Source organism: Amblyraja radiata, chromosome 2, assembly GCF_010909765.2.
Source record: "Amblyraja radiata isolate CabotCenter1 chromosome 2, sAmbRad1.1.pri, whole genome shotgun sequence".
Lineage (NCBI taxonomy): Eukaryota > Metazoa > Chordata > Chondrichthyes > Rajiformes > Rajidae > Amblyraja > Amblyraja radiata.
In genome coordinates this window covers 109,517,881-109,540,791 of record NC_045957.1, presented here as the reverse complement: position 1 = coordinate 109,540,791, position 22,911 = coordinate 109,517,881, and the positions used below count along the sequence as shown (strand labels likewise).

Below are 22,911 nucleotides of genomic sequence, written 5' to 3'. Positions count from 1 at the left end.
TAATGATTCAACCCTTTTGGGACTAGAGTATTACCAGATTTTCAAATGTTCTGCATTGTAGGATGTTATTCCTAGTAAAAGCCAACATGCTCATTTCTTTTTTTAAGTGTTACCTAGTAGCAGTGCTTTTTTGTGTGACTGTATGTGCTATTACAGCAAACAGGCATCTCTAAAAAGTTAAACATTATTATTTTGTTTACCGGGCGTGTAACACGTATGTTTATTAATTGTGGGTACAGGCCCCTTTTTTGTCGACAAGAAAAGCACTGGCTAGTAGTGCAATATGGGTTTTTTTCAGTGAACCCAGTGAGTTTAAAGGGAGTGGAAACTTGAGCCACAGTGAATTTTTAAGTGAGCAGAAAATACATCCTGCTGTGAGTCAGCTTATTTTGACAACTTGAACCATACAAGCACTCGAGACACTGGCCCTGTCACACACCCAGCCTGCACTCCTGACACAAGGACTCCAAAACGACTCACAATACAGTCTACCAGTCTCACCATGCCCCCATATAAGTACACTGACATATTTACTCTACTACTCAAATCATTTTATATTATATACCACAAGTCATTTATCTTCCTAATTTATCTTCCTAATTACAAAGACTTTAAGACTTTTGCCTTCCATCACACTGAGGAGGTGCCTGGTGAACTCACTGTGGTGGATGTTAAATTTGTGTTTATTGTGTGTTTTTGTTATTTTATTCTATGCATGACTGCAAGGCACCAAATTTTGTTCAGACCGGAAGGTCTGAATGACAATAAAGGATACTTTACTTTACTTTACTTTACTTACTGACGTCACCTTGCATATTAGCTTTCAGTGGCAAGGATACCTCAGCCCATTTCTACGTCAATATTTCCTAATCTGTCTGCAAGGCACTCAAATTCACCTAATTTTTCATGTCAAAAGAATTGTTTGCTTTGATAATTGTTGCTAGTTTAATTTCATCACCGATCATCATAATCAATTTCATCATCATCAAGTCAGCTACTTCTTTACAACCCCCTTCCTTAATACTATATTTAATTTCTCCTGACAGTAACAGAGACTACTTTTCCTGCTATGATTTTGTTGTATGATTACTTTAAATCACCTTTTACTGTAGTTTATTTATCAACCACAGACAATTCACCTCCCACCTTTGTAATTTCTTTGTTTATTTTTTGGGCTTCAACTGCATTTTCCGCTTGCCTTTGTTCTTCCTGCCCATTTATTTCACTTCCCCCTTGGTTGCTTTCCTTCCTGAATTATCTCTATAAAGTTGGCAAACCACCTGCCAACCTAGTTCAACTCCCCTCCTTGTTGTTGAAGTGTGGAACAAAGGCTTGCTATGGGATGATCTTCTAGGCACTCTGTGGATTCCTCTTAGAACAGTTGAACATGCGACTGAGGTAAATGACTAAAATCTGTGAGAAATGTATTATTTGAATTTTGAAACAAGACATCACTACTTTAACCATTGTCAGAAGTGTTTGGCAAAGCTGCTGTGCTGCATCTGATTTGTAAAGGAATTTAGTAATTTATTCAGAAATTTACAATTTAAGTAAAAGGATCACAATTTTACTATCTCAACCAATTTTACACTTTCTATAAAATGAACCTGGCATTAATATACTGTATTGCATAAGATTCTAAGCTGTTTTTACTGTGGTACCATGCAGTAGTTGGGAAACTTCAAGACGAATTTCATACTTAATTCTAACTGTGTGCAAACCATTGTTATGTGTAAAAATCATCAGAATATTTTTCCACATGTGCATCTATTTATAAAAACCCAAATTTTCATTTAAATGAAACCCCATATTCTTCAATGACATATCTCTCTCTTCTTCTCTCTTTTTGTCTCCTTCAGGGTTTTGTTTGTTTGTACTGTAATCCTTAATGTAAAAGTGAATCAAATTCAGATTTGTTTATTGTCATAGATATTAGGTGGCAATTAAATTTCTACTTTGCATGAAGCTCATCGAATAAACAGTCAATGCAATAAGTACACTATGAATACAATGGCAAATCTAAAAACAGTAGAATGAATGGGGACGCCAACCGGTAGAGTTGCTGCCTTAACAGTGTTAGAGACCCGGGTTTGATCTTGACTATGGTTGCTGTCTATACAGAGTTTGCACGTTCTCCCTGTGACCGTGTGGGGGTTTCCCTGTGACCAAGTGGGGTTTTTCTGGGTGCTTTGGTTTCCTCCCACATTCCAAAGATGTGCAGGTTTGTAGGTTAATTGGCTTCTGGAAAAAAAATGTCCCTGGTGTGTAGGATAGAACGGTCTCCAGGAAAGGCCGCCAACTCCACGATGTTAGGCCGCAGTGGGGACAGAGATATGATACGGAAAAAAATCACATCTACATCGAGGTAGGAGATTGAAAAAATTGTTAAATGGTTCCCCCAACCCCACCCCCCACTGTTAGGTTAGCAGCCTTGCTCCTGCTGAAGAAAAATTCATTTCATTTGGATGAGAACATAACAGGGCAACATCAATGATTTGGATGAGAACATACAGGGCAAGTTTGCTGATGATACAAAAGTGAGTGATTTTGCAGAGAGTGAAGATGGTCGTGAAAGATTTCAGCATGATCTGGATCGATTGGCCAGGTGGGCTAAGGAATGGTTGATGGAATTTAATACAGAGAAGTGTGAGGTGTTGCATTTTGGGATGTCTATCAAGGGCAGGACCAACACAGTAAATGGTAGGCCTCTGGGTAGTCTTGTAGAGCAGAGGTATCCAGGAGTTCAGGTGCAGGGTTCCTTGAAGATGCCACATGTAGATAAGGTGGTCAAAAAGGCTTTTGGCACATTGGCCTTCATCAGTCAGAGTATTGAGTATAGAAGGTCATGTTGCAGTTGTATAAGACGTTGGTGAGACAGCATTTAGAATATTGTAGGTACACAAAAATGCTGGAGAAACTCAGCGGGTGCAGCAGCATCTATGGAGCGAAGGAAATAGGTAACGTTTTGGGCCAAAACCTTTCTTCAGACTTTAGAATATTGTGTTCAGTTCTGGGCACCATGTTATAGGAAAGATATTGTCAAGCTTGAAAGGGTCCAGAAAAGATTTACGAGGATGTTGCCAGGACTAGAGGGTGCGAGCTATAGGGAGAGGTTGAGGAGACTGGGTCTCTATTCCTTGTAACACAAGAGTTGGGTACTGATGGGACTGAAGGCTGATAAATCCCCAGGGCCTGATGGTCTGCATCCCATGGTACTTACAGAAGTGGCTCTGGAAATCGTGGACGCATTGGTGATCATTTTCCAATGTTCTATAGATTCAGGATCAGTTCTGTGGAATGGAGGGTAGCTAATGTTATCCCACTTTTTAAGAAAGGCTGGAGAGAGAAAACCATGCTGGAGTCAATTATAAAAGATGAAACAGTGGCACATTTGGTAGCAGTAACAGGATCAGTCCTAGTCAGCATGAATTTACTAAGGGGAAATCATGCTTACCTAATCTTCTGGAATTTTTTGAGAATGTAACTGGGAAAATGGACCAGAGAGAGCCAGTGGATGTAGTGTATCTGGACTTTCAGAAAGCATTTGATAAGGTCCCACATAGGAGATTAGTGGGCAATATTAGAGCACATGGTATTGGGGGTAGGGTACTGACATGGATAGAAAATTGGTTAGCAGACAGGAAACAAAGAGTAGGGATTAACAGGTCCCTTTCAGAATGGCAGGCAGTGACTAGTGCTGGGACCGCAGCTATTTACAATATACATTCATGATTTAGATGAAGGGATTAAAAGTAACATTAGCAAATTTGCAGATGACATAAAGCTGGGTGGCAATGTGAACTGTGAGGAGGATGCTATGAGGATGCAGGGTGACTCGGACAGGATGGGCAAGTGGGCAAATGCATGGCAGATGCAGTTTAACGTGGATAAATGTGAGTTTTTTCCTGTGGCAAAAACAGGAAGGCAGATTATTATCTGAATGGTGTCAAGTTGGGAAAAGGGGAAATATCACGAGATCTGGGGGTCCTTGTTCATCAATCACTGAAAGGAAGCATGCAGGTACAGCAGGCAGTGAAGAAAGCGAATGGCATGTTGGCCTTTATAACAAGAGGAGTTGAGTATAGGAGCAAAGAGGTCCTTCTGCAGTTGTACAGGGCCCAAGTGAGACCACACCTGGAGACCACACCAAGATGGCGGCGCTGCCTTAGCAGCTGCGGCTCGCCTGCAGTCCGTCTGTTTTTTTTCTTTTTTGTGTTGTTCTTTTGTCCTGTTTTAGTTATTTTTTGGTTTATTAGGTTGTGTATGTGTGTGGGTGGGGGGGAGAAACATGTTTTTGGTCTCTTCCTTCGGGGGGATGCGACTTCTCTTGTCGTATCCCCCGTCTCTGCCTGCGCCGAGGCCTATTAGCGGAGCTGGCGGCCTCGGAGCTGGGGCAGCGGCAGCGACAGCGGTGACCCGACCTCGGAGTGGGCAGCGGCAGCGGCAGCGGTGACCCGACCTCGGAGCGGGCAGCGGCAGCGGCGACCCGACCTCGGAGCGGGCAGAGGCTGCGTCGACCCAACATCGTTGGGAGCTCGCAGGTCACAGGTTGGTGACCTGTTCTCTGGAGCTCCCGCGACAACAGCTGCGTCCGCTGGATTGGAGGGTGGCAGCTTCGGCGGCTTTGACCAGCTCGGGCCGTGGCGTTGAACCGGCCCGTTCGCGGAGCTTGGATTCAGCCGCGGGACTGACATTACTTACCATCACCAGGCGGGGTCACAGCATCCGAAGCCTGGATCGCCTCGGCGCAGAGGGAGAATAAGAAGGGAAGAGACAAAGACTTAAGACTTTTGCCTTCCATCACAGTGAGGAGGTGCCTGGTGAACTCACTGTGGTGGATGGTAATTTGTGTTTATTGTGTGTTTTTGTCATTTTTTACTATATGTAGGACTGCAAAGCAACGAAATTTCGTTCAGACCGTAAAGTCTGAATGACAATAAAGACTACTTTGACTTTGACTTTGTTATGGTCTCCAAAATTGAGGAAGGACATTCTTGCTATTGAGGGAGTGCAGCGTAGGATCACGAGGTTAATTCCCGGGATGGCGGGACTGTCATATGTTGATAGAATGGAGCAGCTGGTCTTGTATACTCTGGAATTTAGAAGGATGAGAGGATATCTTATTGAAACATATAAGATTATTAAGAGTTTGGACACACTAGAGGCAGGAAACATGTTCCCTATGTTGGGGGAATCCAGAACCAGGGAAGCCGAAAGGTTTGACGATGAAAAAGTCACCTGAACAAGATGGACTACCCCCCATGATCCTGAAAGAGGTAGCTTTAGAGATTGTGGAGGGATTAATAGTGATATTTCAAGAATCACGAGAGTCTGAAGTGGTCCCAGAGGACTGGCAAATTGCAAATGTTACTTGTCTGTTCAAGAAGGGAGCGAGGCAAAAAAGGGGAAACTACAGGACAGTTAGTGCCCATAGTGGAGCTCCACTTTCAGTGGTTGGTATAATATGGTCCATTATTAAGGATGAAGTTTCCGAATACTTAGAAACACGTGATAAAATAGGCCAAATTCAGCATGATTTTGTGAAGCGGAGATCTTGCCTGACAAATTTGTTGGAATTCTTTGAGAAAGTAAATTGCAAGATAGATAAAGAGTCGTGGATGTTGTTTACCTGGATTTCCATAAGGCCATCGATAAGGTGCCGCATGTGAGGCTGCTAAGCAAAAAAAGAGGGAAGATACTGGCATGGATAGAAGTTTTGCCGAATGGCAGAAAACAAAGAGTAGGAATAAAGGGGATTTATGCGGCTTTTTCACGGGGCGACTTGACGCAAGATGTAACCAGAGTGAAGTGGTCGTGGTCTAGCACGATATCACACAATATAATGGGGGGGGGTAGATAAAGAGTTCCCACGGTACTCGGCATTTCTGTTATTTGTGCGAGTGACTTGTCCGTCTCCCGAGCTTTCCCGTTAAATCTTGAATGAACATTGTGAAGTGTTGTTAAATCATCACGTGGCACAAATGATGTCACTTTTTTTTCACACACTATAAATATCCTCCCTTGGTTGAATTGGCTCATTTGGAGACATGTTTTACCGTGTATGTGGGAGACACAGATGGACTGAGCACAGTACCTCGGTCTTACTGTGTGTGGGAGAGGGGGAGAAAGAGACGTACACTCACAGAGGCAGAGTCTCTCAGCCTGTGTAAGAGGGAGGGAGGGAGAGAGAGAGAGAGGCACACACAAGGTGGATGTGAAATCTCACCTGCCTGTTTCAGTGACAGACACCCGCCGCCAGTAAATGAAGACACCCCCATCTGTCTCCCCCTCCTCTCCCTCGACTCCCCCACCTTTCCCTCCCAACTCCAGTCCCGTCCCGACCCCCTGGGAAACTGAATAGAGCAACAATCAACTGCTGCCTGTGCGCTGATATGACAATAAAGGCTACTTTACTTTACTTTACTTTACTGAGTTAAAGAGTTCCCACGGTAGACTGTAAAACTGGGACCCTGGTTCTGGACTCCCCCAACATCGGGAACATTCTTCCTGCATCTAGCCTGTCCAATCCCGTAGATACTGATTAGACCGGTATCTATTTATTTACTTTATTAATGATTTCAATTAAATATTGGGAACATCAGGCCGCAAACGTTATTTCTTGAGTGTTAGTGCTGGACTTTGACTCGACCTTCCTAGTTAGCCGGCGCCTGAAACTGAGCCAAGCAATGTCCAGACCTGACTTCAACACAAAGTGATGGAGGAACTCAAAGGGTCAGGCTCGTCCAACGCTCTGTGTTTTGCTCGTGATTCCTGCGTCTGCAGTTCCTCGTGTCTACAGACCAGAGTTGCCACTTGACTCCGAGATGACCATCACAGAGCATACGGAAGATAGACACGAAATGCTGGAGTAACACAGCGGGACGGGCAGCATCTCTGCAGAGAAGGAATGTGTGATGTTTCGGTTCGAGACCCTTCTTCAGAGTCTCGTCCCGAAACGTCACCCATTCCGAGGGTCTTGAATGAGGTAGGTAGTAGTTCAGGAATGCTCTGTGGTTGGTGTTAGGATGGTTCAGTTACATAAGTGCTCAAATGTAGGCACCGTTTTCGCAGTGGAAGCTCCGAGACTGTGCAGCGGGCGATTGTCCTGTTGGCTGGGACTCCTGTGATCCATGCAGGGGATTGACCTCAGTCTGAAGAAGGCTCTCGACCCGAAACGCCACCCGTTCCTTCTCTCCAGAGTTGCTGCCTGTCCGGCTGAGTTGCTCCAAGCAACTGGTGTCTATCTTCAAAGGACTGACCACCGGGCTGGATGTCGGGGCTGGCGTGTTGCGTTTCACAGACCAAACTGTCCAATTAATGGTAACAGATGGGCACTGAGGGAAGTCCCCCCCCCCTCTCTGTTTATCTGCCCTTTCTTTAACGTTTGTGCCTCTATGCAAGTATCTCGCGAGCCATCCCAGACTGCCCATTTCTGCTCCCCCTCGTCTTTAATAACTACATTTCCCTAACAATTACTATCTTTGTTAGTTATAGGAGCAAAATTAGGCCATTCGGTCCATTAAGTCCACTCCGCCATTCAATCGCGGCTGATCTATCTCTCCCTCTCAACCACATTCTCTTGCCTTCTCCCCATAACCTCCTGACAGCCGCACTAATCAGGAATGTATCTATCTCTGCCCCTATTCTTCACCCTTTTGACAGTAGTTTTGTTTTATTGGAGACGCGGGAGACAGCGGATGCTGGAATACTGAGCAAAACACGAAATGCTGGAGGAACTCGGTGCATTTGTGTTTAAGAAGGAACTGCAGATGCTGGAAAATCGAAGGTACACAATAATGCTGGAGAAACTCAGCGGGTGCAGCAGCATCTATGGAGCGAAGGAAGTAGGCAACGTTTCGGGCCGAAACATTGCCTATTTCCTTCGTTCCATAGATGCTACTGCACCCGCTGAGTTTCTCCAGCATTTGTGTGTGTGGGTGGAACTTGTGAAGTAGGGGGGAGGGGGGGGGGTGGGGGAGAGAGAGATAAGGCAGCCTGAAGAAAGTGTCGCCTGTCCATTTCCCTCCGTAGTTGCTGCCTGGCCCGCGGAGTTCCTACAGTCTTAGAAACTGCTTTAGACAAAAAGAGACACAAACTGCTGGAGTAAAAAAGCTCAGCAAGTGAGGTACCTGAACACTCAAAAATGAAAAAGAATGAAAATGTGATTATTTCACCTCCCTTCAACTATTTTGTGTTTCAGCATGAGAGGGATTATAACATTAGAGACATTCATCTTGTAGTGATGTGTTAATGAAGAATTGCAGACATCAATCTGATAGTAAAAAATATATTTATTTAACAATGAGGTAAAACAAGAACTGACAATCAAACTGCTCAGTTACTCACCGTTCGCAGGAGTTCCCACGGTACCCGCAAGAGTTATTACGGATATCGCACTGGCCACTATGTTCATACAATGTTGCAATGCTCAACCACAAGTGTACAAGTCACTCTTGGAGAAATTCAAACTTTCTTAAATTTTCTCCCGAGTGACCATGTTACACGATTACCTGCCGTTAGCGCTACGGTGGTCCACGAATGCCGTACTGTTATCGCACGAGGTTCCCACGATGTTAAACTCTGGTTAACTCTTGCGTCAAGTCGCCCCGTGAAAAAGCCGCTTTATTCTCCATCGCAGGGGACAGACTTCTGACCGACATACACTACAAACCAACTGACTCACATGGCTATCTGGACTACACATCTTCCCACCCTGCTCCCTGTAAAGACTCCATCCCCAACTCCCAATTCCTCCGCCTACGCCGCATCTGTTCCCAGGATGAGACGTTCCACACCAGGGCATCGGAAATGTCCTCGCTCTTCAGGGAACGGGGATTCCCCTCCGCCACCGTAGATGAGGCTCGCACCAGGGTCTCATCCATACCCCGCAACACTGCTCTCTCTCCCCATCCCCGCACTCGCAACAAGGACAGAGTCCCCCTAGTCCTCACCTTTCACCCCACCAGCCGGCAAATACAACAAATAATCCTCCGCCATTTCCGCCACCTCGAACGTGACCCCACCACTCGCCACATCTTCCCATCTCCCCCCATGTCTGCCTTCCGCAAAGACCGCTCCCTCCGCAACTCCCTTGTCAATTCTTCCCTTCCCTCCCGTACCACCCCCTCCCCAGGCACTTTCCGTTGCAACCGCTAGAAATGCAACACCTGTCCCTTCACCTCCCCCCTCGACTCCATTCAAGGACCCAAGCAGTCGTTCTAGGTGCGACAAAGGTTCACCTGTATCTCCTCCAACCTCATCTACTGCATCCGCTGCTCTAGATGTCAGCTGATTTACATCGGTGAGACTAAGCAGAGGTTGGGCGATCGTTTCGCCGAACAACTCCGCTCAGTCCGCAATAACCTACCTGAACTCCCGGTAGCTCAGCACTTCAACTCCCCCTCCCATTCCCAATCCGACCTCTCTGTCCTGGGTCTCCTCCATTGCCAGAGTGAGCAACACCGGAAATTGGAGGAACAGCACCTCATATTCCGCCTGGGTTGCTTGCGTCCGGGTGGCATGAACATTGAATTCTCCCAATTTTGCTAGCCCTTGCTGTCTCCTCCCCTTCCTTAACCCTCGAGCTGTCTCCTCCCATCCCCCCGCCCTCGGGCTCCTCCTCCTCCCTTTTTTCTTCCTTCTCCCCCCCACCCCCCATCAGTCTGAGGAAGGGTTTCGGCCCGAAACATCGCCTATTTCCTTCGCTCCATAGATGCTGCTGCACCCGCTGAATTTCTCCAGCATTTTTGTGTACCTGGGATTTATTCTTGTTGGCTGCCAGTTTATAGTTTGGATACAGTGTAGAAACAAGCCCTTCAGTCCACTGAGTCCACACCGACCCTGGATCATCTCGACACTAGTTCTATGTCCTGCACACTTGGAGCAATTTGCAGATTCTATTTTTATAACTTTTACTTCCTGCTTGGTTTATTTAATTCTTTATTTCGAACAGAATAAAAGAATAAAAAGCAAGTGTGAAACAGCATACAAAAAAACAAAACAAGAATATTTATACAGTGTCATAAACAATATCTATAAATAACTGAAATCGTATGTGTCCGAAAAGGAGCAGGAAGAATCCAAAGCTTATTAATTCCCACCCCTTATTCATCTGTTTATAATTATCTTATACAAATTTAGCAGCTATATGTACACCATATGTACACCAGCAGCTATATGTACACCACATTATTTACATTTATACACTAATCAAATATTTACAAAGCCATACAAAAAAGAGAGAAAAAAAGAAAAAAGAAAAGAAAAAACCCTTATACTATACAGTATCTTAGTCATATATACAACCCATCACCCTATAATCACCCTTCCGAATACAATCAGTATAACAAATATCCCACTCACAATCACTTATCCTCATCCCAGTATCCTTTAAAAAAAGTGTTTTGTACATCTTTTTAAACTGCCTTCCTTACTGAATTTCCTCTAAAATTTGGCAACCAACTGCCAACCTAGATTAACTCCCCCCACTGCTAGGTTAGCGGCCTTGCTCCTGCTGAAGAGTAATGCACTTCTTTGGATTGTGCGAAGAAATCCGAGCACATGAAAAAAACACACGCAGTCACAGGGAGAGTGTACAAACTCCACACAGACAGCAGCCTGAAGTCAGGATTGAACCTGGGTCGCTGTGAGGCAGTAACTCTACTGCTGTGCCACTTTTCACGTTATATATGAATGATTTGGATGATGGAATTGATGGTTTTGTGGCCAGGTTTGTGGGTGATATGAAGAAAGGTGGAAGAGCAGGTAGTGTAGAGGAAACGGGGAGTCTGCAAAAGGACTTGGACAGGTTGAGAGTGTGGGCAAAAAAGTGGCAATCAATGGAATACAGCTTAGCAGTGTGTGGTTATGCACTTTGGTAATAGGAAAAAAGGCATGGAATATTTTCTAAATGAGGAGAGGATTCAGAAATCAACGGTGCAAAATAATTTGTGAGTGATGGTGCAGGATTCCCAAAAGGTTAATTTGCAAGTTGAATCAGGAGTAAGGAAGGCAAATGCAATGCTAGCATTCATTTTGAGAGGACTAGAATATAACATCAAGGATGTAATGCTGAGGCTTTATAGGGCACTGGTCAGACTGCATTTGGAGTATTGTGAGCAGTTTTGGGCCCCATATCTGAGGAGGGATGTGCTGGTTTTGGAAGGAGTCCAGAGGAAGTTTACAAGAATGATCACAGGGGTGATTAGGTTCATATATGAGATGGATTTAACGGCTCGGGTCTGTACTCATCGGAGTTTAGAAGGATTAGGGGATCTCACTGAAACTTACCCAATAATGAAATGCCTGGATGGAGTGGATGTTTCCACTAGTGGGCGAGTCTAGGACTAGAGGGCACAGCCTCAGAATAAAAGGACGTACCTTTAGAAAGGAGATGAGGAGGAGTTTATTTCGCCAGAGGATGGTGAATCTGTGGAATCAATTGCAACAGATGGCTGTAGAGGCCAGGTATTTTTACCAGGTAAAATACCAGGGTATTACAAAGTGGAGGCTCTTGATTAGTAAGGATGTCAAAGGTTATGTGGAGAGGCAGGAGGATGGGGTTGAGAGGAATAGGTCGATATGCCATGATTGAACGGCTGAATAGACTTGATGGGCCGAATGGCTTAACTCTGCTCCTATGTCTTGTGAAACTAAGAACAAGTTCAGAAATATTTACATATGGACTGGATTAGGCTGCAGAACAGAAGGTAATAATCTACAGACAAGCCAACTGCAAAACTGCTGACTGCTTGATACAATTATTGCAGCATCAAGGGTCTGGGCTAAATGACATGCAAAAACTATCAGTAACTTTATGTTGATTAACAGAAGATTCCAAAGTCCCAACAGTTCATACTGCAAGATCCACTCATGGAATGTTCAGCCTACACAAAAACATTGCAAGAAGAATGCAAAAATCTATGAAAATCATGAAGAGGTAGCTATACACATTGGTCACCACCAGCAAAGAAACTCTCAAAACAGTCCCCGCCTCAATCTCAATTTTGCCTAAATTTTATTGAACAAAACCGTTCACAAATAAATCCATGGGTGAAGACGAGTTGAATGGCAGCCCATCCATCGTGCTTTGCACAAAGGAGACACATGAAGCTGCAGATGCTGGGGAAAAATCCCTAATGGCAGAGCTTGACCAGAAACATTGAGAATTCCTATTCTCCCTCCATCTCCGCATGCTGAAACCCGAAACGTCACCTATCCATGTTATTCAGCAATTCTGCCTGACCCGCTGAGTTACTCCAACATTGTCTTTAGGCTATTCGGCCCATTCCGCCATGCATCTCCTCATAACTCCTGACACCCATACTAATCAAGAATCTATCAATCTCCGCATTAAAAATATCAACTGACTTGGCCTCCAGAGCCTTCTCGAGCAATAAATTCCACAGGTTCACCACCCTTCGACTAAAGAAATTCCTCCTCATCTCCTTCCTTGTTCCTACATGGAAACAGGCCCTTTCGGCTCACCGGGTCAAGGTTGACCATCAATCAACCTTCCTCCGACCCTGCTTCCTGTAAGGACTCCACCCCCTACTCCCAATTCCTCCGTCTACGCCGCATCTGCTCCCAGGATGAGGTGTTCCACACCAGGGCATCAGAAATGTCCACATTCTTCAGGTTTCCCTCCTCCACTATAGATGAGGCTCGCACCAGGGTCTCTTCAATACCCCCTAACACTGCTCTCTCTCCCCATCCCCCCACTCGTAACAAGGGCAGAGTCCCCCTAGTCCTCATCTTCCACCCTACTAGTCGTCACATACAACATTTCAACAATAGTCCTCCGTCATTTCCGCCACCTCCAACGTGACCCCACCAATCGCCACATCTTCCCATCTCCCCCCGTCTGCTCCCTGGTCAATTCTTCCCTTCCTACCCATACCAACCCCTCCCCGAGCACTTTCCCCTGCAACCGCAAGAGAAGCTACACTTGCCGCTTTACCTCCCCCCTCGACTCCATTCAAGGACCCAAGCAGTCGTTCCAGGTGAGACAGAGGTTCACCTGCACCTCTTCCAACCTCATCTATTGCATCCGCTGCTCTAGATGTCAGCTGATCTAGATCGGTGAGACCAAGCGTAGGCTTGGCGATCGTTTCGCCGAACACCTCCCTTGGTCGGCATTAACCAACCTGATCTCCCTGTGGCTCAGCACTTCAACTCCCCCTCCCATTCCGAATCCGACCTTTCTGTCCTGGGCCTCCTCCATGGTCAGAGTGAACACCACCGGAAATTGGAGGAGCAGCACCTCATATTCCACTTGGGCAGTTTACACCCCAACGGCATGAACATTGACTTCTCTAATTTCCGGTAGCCCTTATTGTCTCCTCCCCTTCTCAGCTCTCCCTCAGCTCTCTGGCTTCCTTTCTTCTTCCCACCTCCACATCAGTCTGAAGAAGGGTTTTGGCTCGAAACGTTGCCTATTTCCTTCGCTCCATAGATGCTGCCGCACCCGCTGAGTTTCTCCAGCACTTTTGATCAACCGTTCACACTAGCTATCGCACTCCCTACAAACTAGGGGGCAATTTACATAAGCTAATTAACCTACAAACCGGCACGTCTTTGGGGATGTGGGAGGAAAACGGAGCACCCAGAGGAAACACAGGCGGTCACAGGATGAAGATGTAAACTCACCACAGATTGCACCCGAGGTTAGAATCAAACCCGGGCTTCTGGCGCTGAGGCAGCAGCTCTGTCAACTGAAGCACTCACACCTTTTCTTGCTCCACAGACCATTCAGACCCCCCCCCCCCCATCCAGAAGGATGAGGGGGTACTTATTGAAACTTACCTAACTGTGAAAGGCCCAGAGAGAGTGGATGTTGAGAGGATATTTCTACTTGTGGGCGAGTCTAGGACCAGAGACAATAGCCTCAGAATAAAAGGACGTTCCTTTAGGAAGGAGACGAGGAGGAATTTCTTAAGTCACAGGGTGGTGAAGCTGCAGAAATTATTGCAGCAGACGGCTGTGGAGGCCAATTCAATGGATATTTTTAAGGCAGGGAGATAGATTCTTGATTAGTATGGGTGTCAGGGATTATGGAGAGAAGGCAGGAGAATGGGATTGAGAGGAAGATAGATCAGTCATGATTGAAAGCGGAGTAGACTTAATGGGCTGAATGGCTTAATTCTACACAAACAACAAAGGGCATTTATTATCACATACACCAAATGGTGTAGTGAAATTTGACTTGCCAAATTTCACCGTTCTATCACTAATGAAAGGAAACCGAAGCACCCAAGGAAAACCCACGCACAGAGAGAATTTGCAAACTCAATAAAGACAGCACCCGTGGTCAGGATCAAACCCGGGTCCCTGGCGCTGTGAGGCAGCAACTAAATCAGCTGCGGCATTCTGAATTGAATACTTTATTGTCACATGTGACAAGTCACAGTGAAATTCTTTGCTTGCATACCCAAGCTTTGTAAAAAAAAAAGGCGCTGACAAAGTTACAAATCCCCTTTGACCTCCTGTCATACATGCACACTGTCACACCTCTTCTTCTTCTTGCTGCTCTTGCTCCACAGGCCATTCGGCCCCCGCCCCTTCCTTATCTCCGGCTCCAATGACCAGGCACCACGCCGCCGCTACTCGCTGCCGTTCATTGGAGGCGCGGGGAGACGCCCCGTTGCCAAGGGCCCGGGCCCAGGCTGGCGGCGCAATAAGCCCGCCGCCTATTGGCGGACGGGGCGGCGCCGGCTCCAGCAAACGGGGGCCGCGGGATCGGCGAGGTGCAGCGCAGCAGCGGCTCCCTTCCGTCCAAAGATCTTATAGCAGATAATCTTTGCTTCCGTCGGCGGCGGGCGGGTGGGTGTCACCGATGACTTCCTTCCCCCTCCCCCTCCTTCCGCTCCGTTGGTTCCGAGGCTGCGGGCCACCCGTCCCCACGCTGTGCGAGGGAAGGAGATTGGCGGGGAACGCGCGGCCCCGGACTCCGGCGCGGCCGTGGTGCGAGTGATGTCCGTGCGGGGTTGAGACACGGAGCAGCTTCCCTCCCTCCCCCGGCCCCCTCCCACTGTCACCCTCAGGCGATCGTGTGAAATATTACTGAGATATTACGGACGCTGCGGCCACTAACAACTCCCCCTCCCTCCCTCCCTCCGTCTGTCTGTCTCTTCCGTTCGCTGTTGTAAGATGGCGGAGCGATCGGCGCTGGAGGCGAGGAGCCTGGTGTCACACCCGGCCGGCTGGCAGTCCCTCCTGTCCTTCACTGTCCTCTTCCTGGCCTGGCTGGCCGGCTTCAGCTCCAGACTATTCGCCGTCATCCGCTTCGAGAGCATCATCCACGAGTTTGACCCGTGGTGAGCACACGCGTCAGCGGCTTCCATTTTTTTCTGCCGGGGACGGGGTGCGGGAGAGGGGGCGACAAGGCCGGGACAGGGGGCGACAAGGCCGGGAGTGGGGGCGACAAGGCCGGGAGTGGGGGCGACAAGGCCGGGAGTGGGGGCGACAAGGCCGGGAGAGGGGGCGACAAGGCCGGGACAGGGGGCGACAAGGCCGGGAGTGGGGGCGACAAGGCCGGGAGTGGGGGCGACAAGGCCGGGAGTGGGGGCGACAAGGCCGGGAGAGGGGGCGACAAGGCCGGGAGAGGGGGCGACAAGGCCGGGAGAGGGGGCGACAAGGCCGGGACAGGGGGCGACAAGGCCGGGAGAGGGGGCGACAAGGCCGGGACAGGGGGCGACAAGGCCGGGACAGGGGGCGACAAGGCCGGGAGAGGGGGCGACAAGGCCGGGACAGGGGGCGACAAGGCCGGCAGTGGGGGCGACAAGGCCGGCAGTGGGGGCGACAAGGCCGGCAGTGGGGGCGACAAGGCCGGCAGTGGGGGCGACAAGGCCGGGAGGGGGGGCGACAAGGCCGGGAGTGGGGGCGACAAGGCCGGCAGTGGGGGCGACAAGGCCGGGACAGGGGGCGACAAGGCCGGGAGTGGGGGCGACAAGGCCGGGAGTGGGGGCGACAAGGCCGGCAGTGGGGGCGACAAGGCCGGGAGAGGGATGGGGGTCGATAGGGGGCGGGGCGGGGTTACGGACCGGATGGGACTGGGGGTCGGTGGAAGTGAGCGCCAAGGTAGTGGGGTCGGTAAGATAGGTGTCGGCGGTAGACAAGGGGGTAGGAGAAGGGGATTGGGGTCGGAGGTTACAGGGGGTAGGAGCTGGGGTTGAGCGGGTGGTGGGTGGGCACAGGGGATGGGTGTCATTGTTAGGCGTGTGGGTGTTGGATCATGTGAGAAAGGGTCTGAGATGGGAAGTTTATGAGGGGGTGCCGACAGGAGGACGGGTGGTGGTGGACGGTTTTGACAAGGCGGGATGGGGAAAGAGTCTGAGTTCAAATCTGGTGAGTGCTCTGGAAAGGTTGGGGCTGGGGGAAGGGATGAGTGGTATATGCAAGGGGCAAGTTAATGGCAAACTGGAACGGACGGGTGTGGGGGGGTGGGATGTAGAAGGGGCAGGGGGAGAGTTGGAAAGAACATCAAGCTTAATTGGAGAGGAATCTGGCAAGGGGGTTATGGAAGTGGCCGTGGGGGCGGAAAGAGGAGGATGATCCGACAGGAGATGGGTGGAGGAGGGGGGTACAGTGGAATATACTAGGGGGAGGTCGAGGCAGTGTTTGAGAGAAAAGAGTGGAATAGAGACTTTCACAAAGGATGTGGGAATTCAGGGAAGTACGTGATACGGAGTTTGAAATGGAAGGGTGCAGTTGTGCTGGGAATGAATGGATTGGGAGGAGCAGGATAGACGAGCAGAACTCCTGAGATACATAAATTTTCTCGTGGAGGTGAACTGGGAACGGTGGTGGAAGCAGAGGGTAAGCGGCGAAGAAGAATCAAAATATAGATGGGAGCGTATGAACATACTGAGATGCCTAATAGTTTGGATCTGATAAGAAGCAGGTTATCAGCAAATGGTTATCAAATTAAAGACATATCAATTTAAATATGAGAAGCAGGAAATTGAGTAGGGGTCACGGGTCAGATGATAAGTTTTGGTGTGAACAAACCATGGAGTGCAGAAGTTGGGGGTACATTGTAAACCCACGACCATGATCCTTTTGTCACTCTCCGCATATCCGATACAAAGCACTTGCTAAAAATCTGTGTACTGTGTCATTGTTATTGCATGAGTGTGTTATTGCAAGTTATTAATTGGTCTAATTCACTTGGTATCCTCGTGAATGAGAGTATGTTTTTTGCTATTAACAAGTGCATGTTAAGAAAATACTGCTTGGAGATGGAGTCGAAAAAGAAAATCAGTCTGTTAAGCGTGAGGCTTAATGCGTTTGCCCATTTTGAAAAAATGTAGCTAAATGCATGAGCGCTGTCCAGCTCTTTCGGTAAATCTTTTCCGATTTAGCTGATAATGTCATTTTGCAGAGGGCAAAGCTTTTTTATAATTAAAAAAATGGACAGTATTTGTTTGCAGTTGATTGGATTTGATCTAATAGGTGTGTTGAATGTATGGCATGCTAATTATTTTTTAATGACTTCCATCTTCAAAAATTAAAATATTGCGAAAGTGTTGATGTCCAAGTCTTGCATAACCATATGGATGTATAAAAGTTTTGTACTTGTAAAACCTGTGGTTGTGGTTGTTCATGGCGTGCTGTTCATTACTTTTGCATATGGCAACAAATTAGATAACAAATGATACATTACGATAAGCAGCACAATTGAAACATTGTAAGGAAAGAGTTGGGATAAGTATACCCATATTTGGTTGTGATATGCTCAATGACAGCTTAAGATTCCAAAGAATAGTGTGGAGAAGATCCAAAGTGTCTAATGTGAATGATCTGTTAAAGATCATGGCATGAATAACTAAGAGATAATTAAATCAAATGCATCAACTGAGAATCATATCATTGTCAGGTGTTTGCAAAACATGCTCATTGCACCACCTACTCTTTGCCAGCATTTACCACCAATATGTGATGGGGGAATAGTCTCTATATCCTATGATTACTTCAGCTATTGCCCCCTTAGTACAGCACCAGTAAAAGTACAAATACAGCCCACACCATTCATGTTTTGTACCCCAAACCTAAACCCTTCCTCTATGGCACAACAATAGTTGAGACACATATAGGCTTAAGTTCCAATGACTTTGTGTTCGATGTGAAGAATTGCAACCTTGTTTTATATTCGAGAGTCCAGAGGCTGGCATCTATAGGCCATAACTCAGTCTCCAAGTTTTCTGCTGGTGTTATAAAGCACAGTTTCTTTGTTGTTTATTGTATTGCAAGCATTTCACTGAATTATAATTTGTGATCGTTCGGTATAATGTTTCCCTCCACAAAGGGCCATAACTTGCTATCACTCTGATCAAAAATGGTTACATTTAAAATGTATTGCTTCTGGTTCTATTTATCTGGAGTTCCATTTCAATTGTATATATATATTAACGTTCTTGACATGTTAAGATAAAATTTGTCCAAAGCTTTTTGTCTATAAATAAGGAGATTCTTGGGCAGTTTGAGTTTGAGGAGGAGGTGTTGGGGCCCTGGAAGAGCATTAAGAAGGATAAATCCCCAGGGCCTGATGGGATTTATCCAATGTTATTGAGAGGGGCAAGAGAGGGGATTGTGGGAAGCTTGATGAAGATCTTCTCGAGCTACAGGCGAGGTCCCAGAGGACTGGAGAGAAGCTAATGTTGTTCCTTTGTTTAAGAAGTAAAGTAGAGAGAATCCAGGTAAAGACCAGTGAGCCTCACGTCAGGGAGGGAAGGTATTGGAGATGATTCTTTAATATGATTTACTCCCAGTTGGAAGAGAATTGATTAATTAGGGACAGTCAGCATGGCTTTATACACAGCACGTTGTATCTTACTAACTTGATCAATTTGAGGAGGTGATGGGTGATCAATTAATGGTAGGATGGTGGATGTTGTCTACACGGTTTTTAGTAAGGCATTTGATAAAGTCTTCCATGGTTGGCTGAACCAGAAGAATATGCATGGAATTAACAATGACGGTTGTATAGAATCAGAACTGGCTTACTGATAGAAGATGGAGTGTTGTGGTGGAAGGACAATATTCACCCTGGAGGTCTTTGACCAGTGGCGTTCCGTAGGGATCTGTGATGGGACCTCTGCTGTTTTTGATTAAAATGTATGTATATGAATGATTTGACTAAACGTAGACAGGTTGGTTAATAAGTTTGTAGATGACACCAGGATTGCTGGGGTGGCGGGCTGTGAGGAAGGCTGTCAAAGTATACAGTGGGTGGTCAGATGTAATATACAATTAATAGAATGCACTGAAGTATCTTGGTTCAAGTTCATAACTCTATGAAAGTGGCAACGCAAGTGTATAGTGGTAAAGAGTGCATACAGTATGCTTGGCTTCATTGGTCGGGGTATTTAGTAAAAGAGTCAGGAAGTCATGGTGCCGCTTTGTAGGACTTTCGCTAGGCCACATTTCGTGCAGTTCTGGCCGCCCCATTAAAGGAAGAATGTGAAGGTTTTGGAAAGGGTGAAGAGGAGGATTAATTAGACTGATGCATAGGGGTATTAACTAAAGGGAGAGGATGGACAGACTTGGACAATTTTCTCGAGAACGTCGAGCTTGCAGAGAGACCAGATAGAGGCATATAAAGTTATGAGAGTTTTAGATAAGTTAGACAGTATGAATCTATTTCCCAGGACAGAAATATCAAATACTGGAGGGCATAGGTTTAAGGTAAGAGGGGCAAAGTTTAAAGGAGATGTGTGGGGAAGGTTTTTTTTACACAGAGGTGGTAATGTCTGGAATGTGTTGCTGGGGATGGTGATGTCATAGTGGCATTTAAAATACTTTTGGATAGGCATAAGAAGGGATATGTATTATGTGCAGGCAAATAAAGTTCATCTTGGCTTCATATTCGGTATAGATGTTGTGGGCTGAAGGGCCTATTCTTGTGTTCCTGTTCTAATGTTAGCTGTATTGCATTCAGTTATCATGATTTTATCAGTTCTTTAGATTACCTACATTTTAACGGTTTTGCTAAATAAAATTGACCAACTTGCATCCGCTACATCATTCCTGTTCTTATTACTTGAATTATTTTATTAAGAAGGCATTGTGTGATTACAATATTGTTTGCCTGCAGTTGTACCTGTCAGGTTGTAAGTTTTCAGACAAAGCTGTCTTTTGTTACCATTTTGAAAACTCGAAACCAGGGCTCTATTGTAATTAGTAACTCACTGGGACAGGCAGAATCTCTGGAGAGAAGGATTGGGTGACGTTTCGGGTCAAGACCCTTCTTCAGACTGATGTCAGGGGAGTGGGCGGTACAGAGATAAAATGTAGTCGCAAAATGTAATACTGGTGAGAGAAATGGGAAGTGGGGGGGGGGGGGGAATGGAGAGAGAGAGGGAAAGCAAGGGCTACTTGAAGAAGTTTTCCTCTCCGACGAGAATTCAGCAACATCCTCTCTCACTGCTCCCCCTCTGTGATTCCTCCTGCGTGGAGCTGATTGTGGACTTTAGAAGAGCACAACAACCAAGGATGTACACGCCACTGGGGATCAATGGGACTACTGTGGATAGGGTGAGCAGCTTTAAATATCGGGGAGTCCACATCACAGAGGATCTAACATGGACAACACACACTGCCACACTGGTGAGAAAGGCAAGGCAGCGCCTTTACACATCAGGCAGGTGAAGAAATTCAGAGTCTCTCTGGTGCTATAGAAAGCATCCTGACCGGAAACATCTCTATCTGGTATGGCAACAGCTCTGCCCAGGTTAGGAAGGCTCTGCAGAGAGTAGTGCGTTTGGCCAAACGCATCACGGGAACTACACTTTCCCCCCCACCCCCTCCTGCAGGACCTATACACCAGGAGGTGCAGATCCAGAGCCTGCAGGATCATGAAGGACCCCTACCACCCCAGCAATGGACTGTTCCAGCTGCTACGGCCAGGCAAACGCCTCCGCTGTCACGTAGCAAAAACAGAAAGGCTGGGACGGAGTTTCTTCCCACAGGCCATCAGGACTGTAAACTCTAATCTCACCAGGGCGTAAAGACTGTTGTGACTTTTTTTTAACGTTAATGCTGGTTCTGTTCTGTTCCGTTGTTTTGCACAATCCCGCAAGCATTGCCACTTTCATTTCATTGTACATCTTGTATGTGTATATGACAAATAAAGTTGACTTGCCTTGACCCTTTGACTCTGCGACCACGTTCCCCCCCCCCCTCCCAGTTCTCCCACCGGTCTTACTGTCTCTAACTACATTTTATCTCTACCGCCCACTCCCCTGACAGCAGTCTAAAGAAGGGTCTCGACCCGGAACGTCACGCATTCCTCTCTAGAGATGCTAGAGATGCTGCCTGTCCCGCTGAGTTACTCCAGTATTTTGTGTCTACCTTCGATTTAAACCAGCATCTGCAGTTCTTTCCTACACGCTCTATTGTAATTAGATTGCTGTTGAAAATTATAGCATTGTGAAGCGGGAATTTTTAAAGTTAGCTATCTTAGGGATGAAGCAAAATTGATGTTTTCCATTGGTCAAGGAAATAGCTAATTGAACAAATGTTGTGTACAAAACAATGTTTATGTTGACCAAATACCATTTTGCTGCAGAAAATTATCTATTTTGTCAGAAATGTTGAACATGAAGTAGGTGGAATGATGTGGGCAGCTTGTCAGGTTTTCTCAATCTAATATATAAAATACTCACCGTCCCCATTAAAATTTAAGTTATCAATTAATTGTTCTTTTGTGTTTATTCGCTATAAAGCATTGTAGGCGTGATAGTTCTGTACTTTATCCATCGATGTCAAACTTGCCAAGATCCAAGATCTTAGCAAAATCACTGTACGTTGACAAGAAGCAGCCTTATAATCGGAGGTGTTTTATTGGTTGGTATTAATGTTCTCTATCTCAGTTTCGTGTTTTTGTTAACTGACCAGTAAAATCTTATAATGGAATGAAATGAATTTATTAACAAATGGAAATTTATAGGCAATATAGCACTATTTATCACAATGAATAACTATTGCCATATGATGCCTATTAACCCTTTTTTGCTATAATTAAGTCATACAGCATGGAAATAGGCCCTTCGGCCCAACTTGCCGCATCTGCAGTAGTCCCACCTGCCTGCATTTGACGCATATCCCTCCAAATCTTTCCTATCCATGTACTTGTCCAATATTTCTTAAACGTTGTGATAGTACCTGCCGCATCGTTCTCCCCTGGCAGCCCGTTCCATACACTTACCACTGTTTGTGCAAAGAAAAAGTTGCTCCTCTGGTTCCTATTAAATCTTTCTACCCTCACCTTAAACCTGTGTCCTCAGATTCTTGATTCCCTTACCGTGGGTAAAATACTCTTATCTAATCCTCTCATGATCTTGTACACCTGTGTAAAATCATCCCTCATCCTCCTGCACTCCAAGAGATAAAGTGCTAGCCTGCCCAATCTCGCCCTATACCTCAGGCTCTTGAGCCCTGGCAGCTTCCTCGTAAAATATCTTACCTGTGTTATAAAATAAGTGCTGTTGTTTTTTTTCCCCTTATTGGCTTGATTGCTGCTCGCGCTTTAAAAAAAAACTTTGACTCATAAACAAAACATTTCAATAATCATTTGAGTATATTATTTGTAAAATATTGCTCTTATTTACATCTGATGACTAGAGAAGCTATTGGTATTGAATTTAAATAATTTAATACTTGATTACACTGTTGAAATCTATGTAAATGCATCGTTTCTGGTTAACTCAGTTAAATATTTAGGTATGTTTATTATCACATATGAAATTAGGATTGCAGTCATTACATTCTGAGAGTCAGGTTTTGTTATGTACCATGCTTTTTAAAATGGGAACCAAACATTTGTACAGAATGTTCAGTTGCAAACTGACTGGTAATGTTTTTGCAAAAAAGGCAGCTAAAAGAATTGTAGTAACGTGCAGCAAAAATACTGAT

The 22,911-nt window shown here is 46.1% G+C and overlaps 1 protein-coding gene across 1 annotated transcript in view; it reads left to right on the top strand.

Moving 5' to 3' along the window:
• The first annotated feature begins 14,748 nt into the window (after nt 1-14,748).
• The window catches only part of stt3b (STT3 oligosaccharyltransferase complex catalytic subunit B), a 111,076-nt gene continuing 102,913 nt past the window's right edge, over nt 14,749-22,911 (top strand). Inside the window, exon 1 of the mRNA XM_033013297.1 lies at nt 14,749-15,314. Coding sequence (XP_032869188.1) covers nt 15,148-15,314 — 167 coding nt within the window. The 5' untranslated portion in view covers nt 14,749-15,147. The remainder of the gene's footprint in view (nt 15,315-22,911) is intronic.